Source organism: Drosophila erecta, unplaced genomic scaffold, assembly GCF_003286155.1.
Source record: "Drosophila erecta strain 14021-0224.00,06,07 unplaced genomic scaffold, DereRS2 tig00000218-arrow-arrow-pilon, whole genome shotgun sequence".
NCBI lineage: Eukaryota > Metazoa > Arthropoda > Insecta > Diptera > Drosophilidae > Drosophila > Drosophila erecta.
Genome location: NW_020825212.1, coordinates 104,217 through 117,501, shown reverse-complemented (window position 1 = coordinate 117,501; position 13,285 = coordinate 104,217). Strand labels below are relative to the sequence as shown.

At 49.0% G+C, this 13,285-nt stretch overlaps 5 protein-coding genes across 5 annotated transcripts; 4 read left to right on the top strand and 1 right to left on the bottom strand.

Annotated features, from left to right (window-relative positions):
• Positions 1-914: 914 nt before the first annotated feature.
• LOC6550926 (ribonucleases P/MRP protein subunit POP1) lies at positions 915-4,126 on the bottom strand. The gene is made up of 2 exons (XM_001976945.3): positions 2,357-4,126; positions 915-2,295 (listed from the first exon to the last, which is right to left on the bottom strand). The coding sequence occupies exons 1-2, from the start codon at positions 4,020-4,022 to the stop codon at positions 1,406-1,408; spliced, it is 2,556 nt and encodes an 851-aa protein (XP_001976981.1). The 5' UTR covers positions 4,023-4,126; the 3' UTR covers positions 915-1,405.
• Positions 4,127-4,193: 67 nt separating this feature from the next.
• On the top strand, positions 4,194-7,097 carry LOC6550925 (myosin-2 essential light chain). Its single transcript, XM_001976944.3, has 3 exons — positions 4,194-4,353; positions 4,496-4,523; positions 6,463-7,097. Exons 1-3 carry the CDS (start codon positions 4,351-4,353, stop codon positions 6,873-6,875), a joined length of 444 nt encoding a protein of 147 aa, XP_001976980.1. The 5' UTR covers positions 4,194-4,350; the 3' UTR covers positions 6,876-7,097.
• Positions 7,098-7,896: 799 nt separating this feature from the next.
• Positions 7,897-10,202, top strand: LOC6550924 (N-chimaerin). The gene is made up of 5 exons (XM_001976943.3): positions 7,897-8,165; positions 8,260-8,876; positions 8,943-9,420; positions 9,483-9,588; positions 9,650-10,202. The coding sequence occupies exons 1-5, from the start codon at positions 8,054-8,056 to the stop codon at positions 9,813-9,815; spliced, it is 1,479 nt and encodes a 492-aa protein (XP_001976979.1). The 5' UTR covers positions 7,897-8,053; the 3' UTR covers positions 9,816-10,202.
• A 105-nt stretch (positions 10,203-10,307) lies between these two features.
• On the top strand, positions 10,308-11,451 carry LOC113564594. The gene is made up of 2 exons (XM_026982787.1): positions 10,308-10,776; positions 10,981-11,451. The coding sequence occupies exons 1-2, from the start codon at positions 10,535-10,537 to the stop codon at positions 11,378-11,380; spliced, it is 642 nt and encodes a 213-aa protein (XP_026838588.1). The 5' UTR covers positions 10,308-10,534; the 3' UTR covers positions 11,381-11,451.
• Positions 11,452-11,565: 114 nt separating this feature from the next.
• LOC6550940 lies at positions 11,566-12,626 on the top strand. Its single transcript, XM_001976941.2, has 2 exons — positions 11,566-11,841; positions 11,896-12,626. The coding sequence occupies exons 1-2, from the start codon at positions 11,667-11,669 to the stop codon at positions 12,624-12,626; spliced, it is 906 nt and encodes a 301-aa protein (XP_001976977.1). The 5' UTR covers positions 11,566-11,666.
• Positions 12,627-13,285: the final 659 nt, after the last annotated feature.

Below are 13,285 nucleotides of genomic sequence, written 5' to 3'. Positions count from 1 at the left end.
GTAGCAAGCTAGGTAAACCAAGCCAAAAATCGAACAACCATAAGTAGTTCAGCACACGCTCAGTCGCCCACGACGCGGATCTGGATCTGGCTCTAGGTCTAGATCGGAATCAGGATCAGGATCAGGATCGTAGGATCCGTATGCGGGAATCATATATCCAAAGTTTGCGAATCAAATTCAGTTTGAAACTTGTACTTGCGTAGGCTCTTAGAAATTGTACTTGAATGCATACGCTACATAAATCACTTACACATATATTTAACTATGCATATATATATATAAATATTTATATATATATATACATATATATATATAAATTTAATTGTTTTTTCCTTAACATTTAGTTAAACGTAAGATCGAATCATATTTTATGCCGTACAACCGAACAGAAAAGTGAGCAGAAAGAAATATTTATTAAATGTTTCAACTAAGTTGTATAATTATAAGTGAGAGTTTACATAATGGAATTATGTATCTGTATCTAAGCAAGAGCAAAACACTGAAAACAACATTTCGGGCGAGCGCGTCGATGAAAAAGATGAGTTGGGAATTCGAGTAACGTTAAAATATTCAGACAGAAACTTAACGCACAAGAACAAACAAGATCAACACCAAAGCAGCAGCTAAATCCCATGATATACAAAAATTAATGAACATGAACAACTTATATACTCGTAAGTATATAGACAATTTCAATAACTGATAAATATATATATAAAAATATATATATATATATACAAAGTGAAAACCAAAAGTAAAAGGTAAAACAGCAAAATCTACATGCAATTCAAATACATTTCCCATAACCGCATCAACTAAACAAGAAATCAGAAATCAAGTAAAGCAACAATTACAAACGAATTAAAGTGGATAAAACGATTCGACGAATGCGAATGAATATTATAAATTATAAATAATGGATGTGCGAACGCAAATGCTCAGCAACAAGAAACAAGAACAAATTCAAACAAAAATTGTAAGCCATTTTTTAATCATTGTCGCATTTAAGAAACGATAACAAAAACGAATACAAAATTGAAACGCGATTCATTTTGTTCAGCAACACTCAACAAACACTCATGCCACACACCCGAACACACATTCACCACATTCACACTGACATTCACTCAGTAATGAGTTCATTGCATAACGAATACAAATTGAAATACAAACATTGCGTAAAAATTTGATGGTAAACGAAGTAAAGATGACATACAAGTAATTTTAAATTGAATAAAAATTAGTATTAAATATGTACAACAAAGCTCAAGGGTGTTTTATTGACGGGCAACAGTTAAAGCAGATTAGATCGAACTTTTTCCAAAGACACGATCGTCAACTTGGTAGTTTTCCATTTAACTTACAACTAGTAACTACAATTATGCGACCTACGGACTAAGGCCCATCAAAAGGCTGGACTAGCCACATTCAGATTGACCTGGAAGCTGGCCCAGCGGTAGTCGCGGCTATCCGGATCGCGCACCAGGCACATCAGCGGCGGCTGCTTGCGATTACCCTTGCCTTCTGGGAGCTCCCCGATGAGCTGCTGCAGACCGCCGGGTGTCACATAGCCAACTGCACAGACGAGTGCCTCCGTGAAGCTGAATCCGGCCGTGCTCACGTAACCGAAGACTTGGCGACTGCATTGGCGACGCACACTGTCGCGCATCTCCGCCGGATCGGTGGGCAGCCACAGGCGGCACATCTCCTGCAGCTGGGCACGTACCAGATGAACCGTGTTCGCCGGCCGTATGTGGACACGTTTGCTGGCAGTCTCCTGAAGGCGCCGCTTCTCGCGCACCCTCCTCGATCGCAATCGCTTCAGCTTTAGCTTGTGACTCTGGCGCAGATCCTTGCGCAACTGTTCATTTAGGTCCGGCTGCGGTGGCTCCACGTGAACGGGGGCCTGGTCGTTGTGCTTTAGCTGCCTCCAGCGCTGCTTGTGATCCGCCGCCGTGGGCAGGCAAATCAGGGCGTTGTCCTTCACATGGCCACGGGACAGCAATTGAAGTTGAATCTGGATAATGGCGTTCTCGGGAGCGGCCTGTGGCAGTGGGCTACGACGTCGAATGCTCTCGGCAATCTCCTCCAGCTGCTGGCGATGTCGCAGCACATAGAACGATGATCCCTCGCTCGCAGGAGTGGAAGATGCACGCCAGTCGCGCACTAGTTGCTTCCAGGGAGCAGTAAATGGACTGACCACGGCCAACTTTCGATAGTTGGTGCGCTTGTTGGGCGGCATGCGGAAGTAGCGGGCGCGGAGCTCATCCGCCGAAGCAGCAGCTTTTTGAACTCCTAAACCGATGCAAAGTGAGATGATCTAGGGCATGTGGAATATAGATTCTGACCCACTTACCTGCTAATGTATCTGGCAGATGTATCTCGGCGCCCGACTCCCTAGCCACAGAATCCAGTTCCCGCAGTCCGCCGGGCCGGGCGCCCCACATGGTGAGTGTGAGCCAAAGGATCATGCCGTATCCGGCCGGGGCAATCACATCCCAGCCGCAGCCGTAGGCCAATCTCTTGTACCTGGAGTCCTGAGATCCTGGTCTTTGAATAAGTATTATGGGAAGTGGCTGCATTTGCTGTTCGAAGGCACATGGAGCTCCTGGCACTACGGCATGTTGTTGCCGCAGCTGGTCGTAAGTGTGCGTGGACATGATGCCCTTGGCCAGTCGCTCTCTCGCCTCCTTGCTCCACAGTGGACTCTCCGGCAGACTCTTTGGCTGATTTACGAGAAGATCGCCGGCGGACGGTGGCTGTTCCACTTTGGCGTCTGCTTTCGTACGCTTCTTCGGCCGCTGCAGGCGCGGGTCCACCACAAGGTGGCCCATCACCAGATTGGAGAGCAGTTCGGCGGGCGAGCTCAGCTGCAAGGCTGCCTGGCAGTAGTTGGCTTGATCCTGAAGTTCCACTTCTTGATGCGGACGTAAGCTGGCAAGGAGAACTTTTTGGGCTCTCGGTCCTGTCAAGCGGAAACGATTGAGCTCCCGCTGCAGCAGCACCAAATGTAGGGTGCCATCGGAATTGGAGTAGCTAGGCTGTAGATCGAATGCCTTTGTTTTTGTCCAGAAGCGAAGGGGTTTCGGTTCAGGCTTCTTTTTCGAGCATTCCTTGCCAGGCGGTGTCTCCTTGGACAACTCCACTGGCTCAGTCTTATCCACATCCATATTTTCCTTGCTTAAAGGCAGCTTTTGTTGCCTTGTGGACTTTAGCTGGAACACGCTAAGCAGCTGATTTATAACGGCCTGAGCGCCACTGGGATGCAGCCACAGCCAGAGCGTGTGATCCGCCTGTTCCTCCTCCTCCTCCCGCCGCGGCCGCCACATGAAGCTGGCCCGCTGCAGGGCTCCATGCGGATACCGACCATCCTCAAATATCTCGACGCTGCCCTCGCGTCGTCCGCTCAGAAAAGTCCGGGCCGTGATCCCCAGGCCACACTGCGGACTGGTTAGCCGGGCGAATCCTTCGCGTAGCACGTTCAAGGGCCCTCGCAGCTCCACGCAACCGTAGAACGAGATGTCCTGCAGCAGACAGCGCTCGGCGCTGGCGCGATAGCAGGCGCGGTAGGTCTTGTCGCAGCTGGCGTAGGGCAGTCGGTGGCCCCAGCGGTCAACCATGTGGAATCGCTTCGCGTGCCAGATGTGCGTCTCCAGCCAGACGTGTCGCCTCTGCCGGCGCACGTACTCCCGCATCAGGTTTTTGGGTCGCCGGCGATACTTCCTCGATGGCCGCTTCCCGTTCACCGGCTGGTTGCCGCTCTTGCTCATCTGGGACTTGTGCGCCTGGCGGTACTTGCACGGCAGCCGCTTCGGGTGGTGCGACATGGCGCGGCGGCGCATGTGCTTGGGCAGCGTCTGGAAGATTAGCTTGCTACTCCGCTGCGTCGTCTCCTGGCAGTCGGCCACCAAATTGCGAATCTCCTGCAACGCCTCGGCCGCATAATGGTACGTGGTCACGTGCGACGGCAGTGTGACCCGGCCGCCCACCGCAGCGTCGTACTCCAGCTTCTGGGTGCTCATCGGGGCTAATTAATTTGGACAGGAGTCCAATTCATCCAAAATCAAAACAAACCGACGGCACGTGTGGCGCTTACTTGTGGAACAATCTGGCAGCACTGTTCGATTGCTCTAAGCATGTTGTAATCGATGTTCACAGTTGTCAATATCGATAGGCTGCATGCACGCCTATCGAACTTCGACTCGCCTATCGATTGTGCCCACTATCGGCGACCACTAACACCAACAACGTTTCGGAATTTGCCTGCGTTTTGCTTCGTCGTCGAATTCAATATTCAATATCCCGTGTGTTTTGTGTTGTTTCCCCGCAGCTAGCTAAAAACAAATCGATATGGTGAGTGCAGGCTGTTTATTGCGGCGCTGTTTACTGTTTACGGTCGCACCGCAAGTCGCTTTTCGGCGCCTTGGAAAACCAACACTCAAGTTTCCCTCTTTGTTTTCCTTTCTTCTCCCTCTCTCTCTCACTCTCTTCGCAGGCAGCTTACACCGAGGATCAGTTGGCTGGTAAGTCGAATGAAGAAGAGCGGGGTCAAGGACCAAAAGTCGAATGTCGGCCAAATCACACATATATATATACGATATATATATATATAGAGTATTGATATGTGCGCTGGCACCTAGCGCCCTCTCCCTCCCACTGGCGCACGGCATTGGAATGCGGGAAAGCGATGGCACATATATTTGTGTGCATGAATCATTGATAAAGCAAATACGCTGGAAAGCAGCCATACGAATACGATCGTGACTCATCCAAAAACACACAAAAACGAAGCGAGAAAGTACCAAAACCGAAATTGCAATACCCTGTGCTATATGTTTGTCATGGATTAGCTGTAGGCCAAGTTTCAGGTCTTGATTTCAAAAGACACCCAAGATCTCCATGTTATCGAGCTTGCAATGTATAGAAACTATGCCAGTTATAGGTTATGATCAGCGGATTGTGTTCGGCTAAGGTATATCTTCACAGAATAGCGCCCAACGGCTGTGTACCAAGTTTCACATCAAAATCTCTTAAGACATCCAAGATCCTTCGGTTATCCGAACCCCACACCAAGTTGAATGATAATATTCATAGCAAGCAACAAACGTATGAGCTTCAGCTAGTTAGTTTCTGCCAACAAACAATCATGTTTGTAGGTCATCATGACACTAGTTATTTGAAGACATGCAAACTGGTCGCTTGAACATAGCTTTATAATCATAACCAACACCACAGTATGAGTATTAAAAAAAACACGGTGTAAGCGAAAGGAAGTCAGCGATAAGATATAGATAACAGAGCGGTCTAATGGGATAATCACACGGTTTTCTGACTCGCCGACTGCTCGTTTCAAATAAAACTGCAATTGCAGTTGCAAAAACCGAATTGCCAAGCGATAAGAAGCCAGTCAGTGCCAAAAAACAAAAAAAAAAAATGAAAAATTAAAAACAGAAAAACCGGCTTCCATTTACGGAATATCACCTTCTGTGAGTGAAAATGCAACACGATTTCGGTTCCATGGCGAATCAAATCAAATATTTACGCAATCCCCTGTTTCAACCTAATCAAAGTCAATGGTCTCTGATAATTCAATTCAGTCATGCTGACACTCTGACGTCAGCGTTCAGCCGCATATGCGTATGTACAAGCCATATACACCATATACCATATTTATTTTCCGATTCCAACTTACCTTGTTGCAATCTTTAGCCAGCCGTCAACGTTTTGTCATTGCCTAAAATGGACAAAAATGTGCTGGATTCGTTTGTTTTTATTGCCATTTTTGGATGTCGTATTCGCATGATAACCGAGCATCCGAACGTGTCATCGAATTGTGAACACTCTAGTATTCAGATCTTAAAAGGATCTGCAAATATGTATATTTGTGTATGTTGACCACAGAACTTCAGCAGCTGGGGAACTTACACCGTCACTTGTTTAAATCCAACTGCACTAGACATGCACTCGTTTCGATCCCTTTGAAACAACCATTTCGCGCAGCCTTAGGATTTCTGGGTTTATTTATTTTATTTGTAAACAGACACTTCCCGGTAGAGAAGTGGAGTTTCCCCGCAAAGTGAGGGTATCCCATGGCCAAGGAAGGCGGAGTGGCGGGCAACGGTGCCGATCCGATCCGCTCCGCTCCAATCCGATGGCCAGCCAAATCCGGACAGACGGAGTTTCAGGCAGTCAGTAGCTGGCAAAACGGTCATCGGAGTGGTTCAATATGTATTACTATACGGCGCACGTGAAGCAAACCTTTACCACACTGGAAGGTGATCCATTTAGCCATGTAGCTATTGTTTCCCCCATGCCCTCCCATTCATTTATTTGTAGTTACGTAGGTATATGTAATATATCCCAAGTATTAGGCCCTTATTGCTGGGTTTCTGTAAGTTGTGACGACAATTATACGACGATTTATAAAGCATCTGCCCACAATCACGCAATTTCTATTCGCAGAATTCCAGGAGGCCTTCAATCTGTTCGACAACCGCGGAGATGGCAAGATCCAGCTGAGCCAGGTGGGCGAGTGCCTGAGGGCCCTGGGCCAGAACCCCACCGAGTCGGACGTGAAGAAGTGCACCCACCAGCTGAAGCCCGACGAGCGCATCTCGTTCGAGGTGTTCCTGCCCATCTACCAGGCCATCTCGAAGGCACGCTCGGGCGACACGGCCGATGATTTCATCGAGGGACTGCGTCACTTCGACAAGGACGCCAGCGGGTACATCTCCTCTGCCGAGCTGCGCCACCTGCTGACCACGCTGGGCGAGAAGCTCACCGACGAGGAGGTGGAGCAGCTGCTGGCCAACATGGAGGACCAGCAGGGCAACATCAATTACGAGGAGTTTGTGCGCATGGTCATGAGCGGCTAGGACCATCCCGGTTCTAGCTGTTCAGCTACCAGCTACTAGCTGTAGCTGTCCAACTGTCCAGCACCACGACAATAGAAGCAACACTATATCCAACACAACAGCAACACTAAAACACCTGCCAAGCTAGCTGAGCCGTTCATTCCGCCAGAAGTTCCAACTCCATAATTCCAACTTAGCCATTCTTCCCCCGGATAAAGCATTAAACCAAGGACAACGACCAAGGATTATCGAGATATAACAAATACAGGGGAAAGTGCTTAACAAGCAGCTAAAAACTGAAAAACATAAAACTTCGAGATTGGAGCTATTCCCACTTCCAAAAATAACCATCGATGTAGGCATAGATTCATGATTAACCATAACTAATCACCGCGTCTGTGAATGTGCGTATTATTCTAAAATGGACACTAGAAGGTTAATCAGTAATTACCAGTCTAGTGCAGACGTTCTTTTGTACCAATCACACTCGATATATATATATTACTATACTATACTTCAATGGAAGACAGCGAGAGTATCACGAAATAGTATTTCTAAATTAAATTTGATGTGCGTCGGTGGCGCGTGTCCGTATTTAAATGCGCATTTTGAAGTTTTACATGTTTATTTTTTTTAAATAATTTAATATTTGTATTTAATAAATAATAAAATGAGATCCAATGAATGTGTAGGTCTTTTTACAAAAGAAACGTACTTAAACTATTAAACCAATTGAAACCTTAGCTCTTGCTTTTATTTCTTGATGAAGACGGAAGGTAAACAAAGAAATGGGCGGTCGAAATTATGATTCATGCAAGTTTTTGGAAACTTAACTGAAATTAAGCTAATTTTTGGTATTTTTCGGAGTTCTTGTGCTGCTTGGAGCTCTCACACATTTTTAAATACATTTTTTAATCAACCGTAATGCTAATTACAATATTCACAGCGCAGTGTAACAAAATTAAGCTTTTAATAAATAAAATAAACCTCATAAAGACGATAACTTTTTATCAAAAGTTAGAATTATTTAAATTTTGGTATTCTTTGGACTTAAATACCGCGCTTATATACGCCAGTCTGGCAGCCTTGCCCGCTCGGACAAAATTAATTTGTATACTTTATTTAAGTGGCTGCATTCCTTAACTACTCGCCGCCTACTCAGTGACTATTGACCAAGTGGCCTGCTAGTCCGAAGCAGGATGCCCCGGAACACGGAGGCGGGCGCCGGAAGTGCGGTTACCGGCGGAGTTGGCGGAGTAGGCGGTGCCCCCGAGCCCAGTTCTCCGGTCCAGAAGGTTTGGAAGCCGGAATGTGAGTGAAGGAGCACCTCTTATGCCAATCACATGCTTATGTTATGATTCACCATCATCCCCCCTCCCCCTCCTCCTCCACCACCACCACACAGTGTACAAACTGCAGCTGGAGGCACCGGCTCCATGTCCACTGCGCTGCCAGCGAACACTGCCCCTGCCGCCGGCGAAGAGCACAGCGGAGGCCGTGGAGGCCAACAACCTGGCGGGCAGGCTGTACGGGTCCGAGTACCATGGCCTGATGGGCCACCTGGAGGCGGAGCAGCTGCTGGCCAACGCCCGCGACGGCAGCTACTTTGTCCGCCGAAGCCCCCAGTCCGATGGCTACTACACGCTGAGCCTGCGGTTCAACAAGCGACCCAAGCACTACAAGCTGCTCTACAAGCCCGGCGTGGGACACTATCTGCGCGGCCAGGACAAGCGCTTTGACACGGTGCACGACATGGTCGCCGATGGGCTGATCAACTTCCACATGCAGCTCCACGCCAGCCCCATCATCCAGCAGATTAACCAGCAGACCAAGAACTGCTACCAGCAGAGCCCCTACATGACTTTAAATGGCCGGAAACTGAGAGCTCTGTCCAATGAGCTGGGCAAGGCCAACGCGAAGGAATCCCTGCCAGCCGAGGAGAAGGAGCAGAAGCAGGAGGAGCCGCCACCTCCTGCCTTGGATCCCATGCCGCTGGTCTACGAAAAGCCGCATCACTTCAAGGTGAGTTCAAGCTAAAAAAGCCAACTATAATGCAGCATCTAATCGAATCGATTCCGATCCAAACAGGTGCACAACTTTAAGGGGCTCAACTGGTGCGAGTTCTGCGCCAACTTCTTGTGGGGATTCACAGCGCAAGGCGTCAAGTGCGAGGCCTGCGGCTTTGTGGCCCACAGCAAGTGCTCCGAGCTGGTGCCGCCCAAGTGTGTGCCGGATCTGAAGCGCATACGCGGCGTATTCGGCACGGACCTGACCACCATGGTGCAGCTGGAGTCGCACCATCAGATACCCTTTGTGGTGCGCCGCTGCGTGGAGGAGGTGGAGGCCCGGGGCATGCTGCAGGAGGGTATTTACCGTGTGTCCGGCTTCTTCGACGAGATCGAAGCCCTCAAGCTCGCCCTGGATCGCGAGGGCGAAAAGACGGACATGTCGGAGACGGCGTACGGCAATGTGAATGTGATTGCCGGGACGCTGAAGCTCTACCTGCGCCTGCTACCCGTGCCGCTCATCACATTCCAGGCGTATCCCAGCTTCATGGCAGCAGGACGTGAGTCATGGCCTACCACAAGCTCATCCCATTCTATCTTTTTCATCTGTCATCTGTTGCAGGCACCAGCAATCAGGCGGAGCAACGGCAGCTCATGGCGGAGGCAGTGCGTCGCCTGCCGCCCGCCCACCACTCGTGTCTGCAGTACATGCTGGAGCACCTGAAGCGGTAAGTGTGTGTGGCTGCCAACATGGGCACTGTGCTCTAAAGCAAACCCTTCTGTCCGCAGTGTGGCCTCCCACTACGCCGTGAACAAGATGAACGAGCACAATCTGGCCACCGTGTTTGCGCCGACCCTGATTGCCACGCCCCAGCACATGACGAACCTCACGGAGGAGATATTCATGCTCTCCTCGCTCATCACCCACTGCAATACCATATTCGCCCCATCCTGAGCAGCCTGGCCACCAGTTACCAGCCATGGTACGCATGCTATCCATGGTACCCCAATTAGAGGAGCACGGCGATGCGAATCGCCTGTCCACCGGCCCACCTGTCCACCCGTCTCTTTCGAAACGAATCCTTAACTTTGGCACGTGTCCGTGCCACGGCGATTCCACCAAAAAGAACTTAGCCTAAGATCAAATGTCTGCATCGAATGCCGAATGCTGCGGCTCGATGCTTTTTACACAACTTTTATCTGCACGAAACGCAGGGAGGGCACACAACAGACCCAGTAGAACACATTGAATGTTGAGGAGTACGAATTTAGCGATTTTTGGAAATCCTTTTACGCGTTTACTATTTTGCGTCACAATAAAGAAGCATATTTATTATACACACACATACGCCATACACGCATGTGTGTGAACGTGGCCAACGCCGTTTGTTGGTATGGAATAGGCATTTAGCCCGAATTTCGAACAGGGCAGGCGCGCAGTTTACTGGCAGCACGTTTTTCCCAACGATTTGGTAGGACCGAGTTTTCCTATAAGAGCAGGGCACAAGGCAAAATCACTTTCGATCTGAATTCACCGGGACTAGTCGACTGATTTCTCTATTTAATTCTCTATTTTGCTGGCCAAAAAGTTAGATTGTGCTCTTTCCAAGTTTCTTTGTTTTTCGGTCACAAAGTTGAATTGAATTTCGATTTGAGTTTCCGAAGCAATACGAAATGCCGAAGGACGTGGCCAAAACCAAGGGCGGCTACATAGCGCTGAGGAATGATGCGAGCGACGGGAAGCCCGGAACATCGAAGCAGAGCAGGAATTCTAACAACATTGAGAGTAAGCTGAAGGAGATTAAGGGGCAGAAGCCGCACTTCACCAACTTGGCCGGCTGCCTGACGGATCTGGTGACTCCAGTGACTCCAGTGACGGCCAAGGTCATGACCAATAAGACCAAGAACACGGAGATGTGAGTTGTGAGCTTGCTGCTAAGCTGTATTTTGTGCCGCCAGGCAGTCCTCATGTTAATCTTAAAACGTTTTTATTCCTTGCCACAAACTTGGCCATTTCCAGTAGAAATATATCGAAGGTACACAATTGCAATCGTATTACCAATACTACTCCTATTGGCAACATGTACTCAAACTCTTCTTCCGTCCCCAAACGCGTGTAGGAATCCGGCTGACCAGAACAGCGACGACGATGCTGAGGACCAAGGCGATTATGGTGGTGCTGGTAAGAGCGCAGTTGCTGGTGCCGCTGATGCAGATGCGGAGCAGAAGAGCACGCTGTTTGCTGATACCATGGCATTCGTGGTGCAGCCGGATGGCTCTCACAAGGTGTTAACCTCGCGCGACCCGGTGAGCGAGGAGGAGCAGAATGCACCCATGCGTGAGATAATCGTCGGCGATGGCGTGCTCGTCATCTTGACCGGCGACAATGGCGAGGTGGTCTACCGTCCCGATGACTCTGTTATCATCGATGTCGAGGATAGCCGCGTCTTCGTGGTCGGTGCCCAGGAGAATGATGTTACATACATCGAGGATGACGATGGCACCGGGATGGAGGAGTAGTGCGTGCGGGGACCGGATGCCAAACCAAACGAGCCAAATATACTGTTTACACTAATTGAATTAAATAAATATGCAAAGCATTTGAATATATAAATATTTCGTCATGGCTTACCAAGTTGAAAATCCAAACACTTGTAATCATAGTAGCATAGCAGCCTTTGACTTCCACGTTATCCGTCCAGTGCTTTGGATCAGTCATTGTATCGCTCGGAAGTGAAATTCTCATTTCTCTCTCGGAACAAAATTTCGCTTTTAAGCCATTCGTTTTTGAAATCCTTGTATTATAATGCTCCAGAACGTGAGGCAGGTGGTGGTGGCTCCTGGGCGCCCCCGCATAGGAGTCTTCTACAAGCAATCGGAGCTAATGCGAATGCTGCCCGAGATTCCCAAGCTGCGTAGCTTCTTCGATCTCTTTGTGGTCAATGGACGTGGCCTGGAGGCCGGCGGAGAAAAGCTAGAGGGTAAGTCATCGCGCACTAGCATCCGTGTCCACCTAATGCTTGCCCTTCATGTAGCCATCGTATGCATGGAGCGTTGCATACGGCTGAGGGATGTGGCGGACTGCCTGCGCACCATGGGCCTGAGTCCCAGTGACGATGCGGTGCGGAAGCTTCTGGAGGAGCATGTGAGTTGGCGCGAGGCGATGGGTATAAACATCGCGCAGCGGGCCACCTTCGTGCTGGTGCTCACGCTCTACTGCCAGCTGGCCGAGCTGGAGGCGGAGAAGGTGGTGGTGGACAAAGGTTCCTTCGTCGAGAACGCACTGCGCGTGCTGCGCAGCCGTGATCCGCAGGGTACCGGCATGCTGCCCTACAGCGAGCTGCGCCGCATGCTGACCACCATGGGCAACCATCGGCTGGAGGAGACGGAGGCGTACGGCGTGCTGCACCGCGCCGTCGACATTGATGGCAATGTGCACTATGAGCACCTGGTGCGTCAGCTGTTTGCCAAGGATCCGCTGGCGGAGGAGCGGCTGCAGCAGGCGCAGCTCTTTCTGCAGGCGGTCGGACGCAATGCCATTGACATGGACATGAGCAAGCGGGACGAGTTCATCCATGCCATCCGGCTGGCGGATCCCATGTCCTCCGGGTACATTCAGCCGGAGCGCCTGCTCGAGGTGCTCAATCGCAACGATGAGCAGTTCACCAGCGAGGAGCTGAAGTTGCTCACCGAGGGAATGGAGGACATCCAGTGCGACCGTGGCATCAACTATCGCCGCTTCCTGCAGCTTATCATGAACGAGTAGTGCCTGGAGTGCTGCACTCTTAGATCCCTTGGCATTCTGCTGGCAGCTGCTGCTTTTTCGTAAATCCACTGTGAAATCTCGAATCGAAATTGCATTAAATAAAACCGCGTTCTTTTTGTGCGACGGTCCGGCAGCACTGGCTGTTCTATTTTTAGATTGCCCCTATGTTTCGGATCAGCCCAGTGCAGGGCTGCCAGATCGGGAGAACACTGCTTTACTCGCACGCTCTCTACTCGAATGTAAGGCAAATGTAGAATGTAATTACCATGCACAATACATTTTTGAAAATATCTACATTACAGCGTATAATACATGGCATATCTTACGCACGTATTACTACATTACATTTACACGACATGTGCCTGCATTACATCGTGTAACAGCAAATTAGTTTACGTGTCAGAAGCATTTGACATCGCGTAAAAAGTGCCTTACACCTTACACCTTTTGACATGGAAAATAATATGTAATTTGTGAAACAATTGTTTACAATGTAAGTTTTAATAGATATGTAATCCATTCTTTCTGTTAATAATCTGAAGCCGCTAAATGGAAACATCCCAGAAATAAAACCAAACCATGTTTATATTTTATATATCATCCATTTTATTTCATCTAACTTTCATATATAAGTATGTGTATTGTATGTGGATTTGTTT

Coding starts and splice junctions, on each gene's coding strand:
- LOC6550924 (XM_001976943.3), top strand. CDS start 8,054: ATGCCCCGGAACACGGAGGCGGGCGCCGGAAGTGCGGTTACCGGCGGA. Junction 8,877..8,942: donor AAAAGCCGCATCACTTCAAG/GTGAGTTCAAGC, acceptor CGATCCAAACAG/GTGCACAACTTTAAGGGGCT. Junction 9,421..9,482: donor CAGCTTCATGGCAGCAGGAC/GTGAGTCATGGC, acceptor CATCTGTTGCAG/GCACCAGCAATCAGGCGGAG.
- LOC6550926 (XM_001976945.3), bottom strand. CDS start 4,022: ATGAGCACCCAGAAGCTGGAGTACGACGCTGCGGTGGGCGGCCGGGTC. Junction 2,296..2,356: donor TCTGCCAGATACATTAGCAG/GTAAGTGGGTCA, acceptor GCATCGGTTTAG/GAGTTCAAAAAGCTGCTGCT.
- LOC6550940 (XM_001976941.2), top strand. CDS start 11,667: ATGCTCCAGAACGTGAGGCAGGTGGTGGTGGCTCCTGGGCGCCCCCGC. Junction 11,842..11,895: donor CGGCGGAGAAAAGCTAGAGG/GTAAGTCATCGC, acceptor CCCTTCATGTAG/CCATCGTATGCATGGAGCGT.
- LOC113564594 (XM_026982787.1), top strand. CDS start 10,535: ATGCCGAAGGACGTGGCCAAAACCAAGGGCGGCTACATAGCGCTGAGG. Junction 10,777..10,980: donor AAGACCAAGAACACGGAGAT/GTGAGTTGTGAG, acceptor AAACGCGTGTAG/GAATCCGGCTGACCAGAACA.
- LOC6550925 (XM_001976944.3), top strand. Junction 4,524..6,462: donor CACCGAGGATCAGTTGGCTG/GTAAGTCGAATG, acceptor TTCTATTCGCAG/AATTCCAGGAGGCCTTCAAT.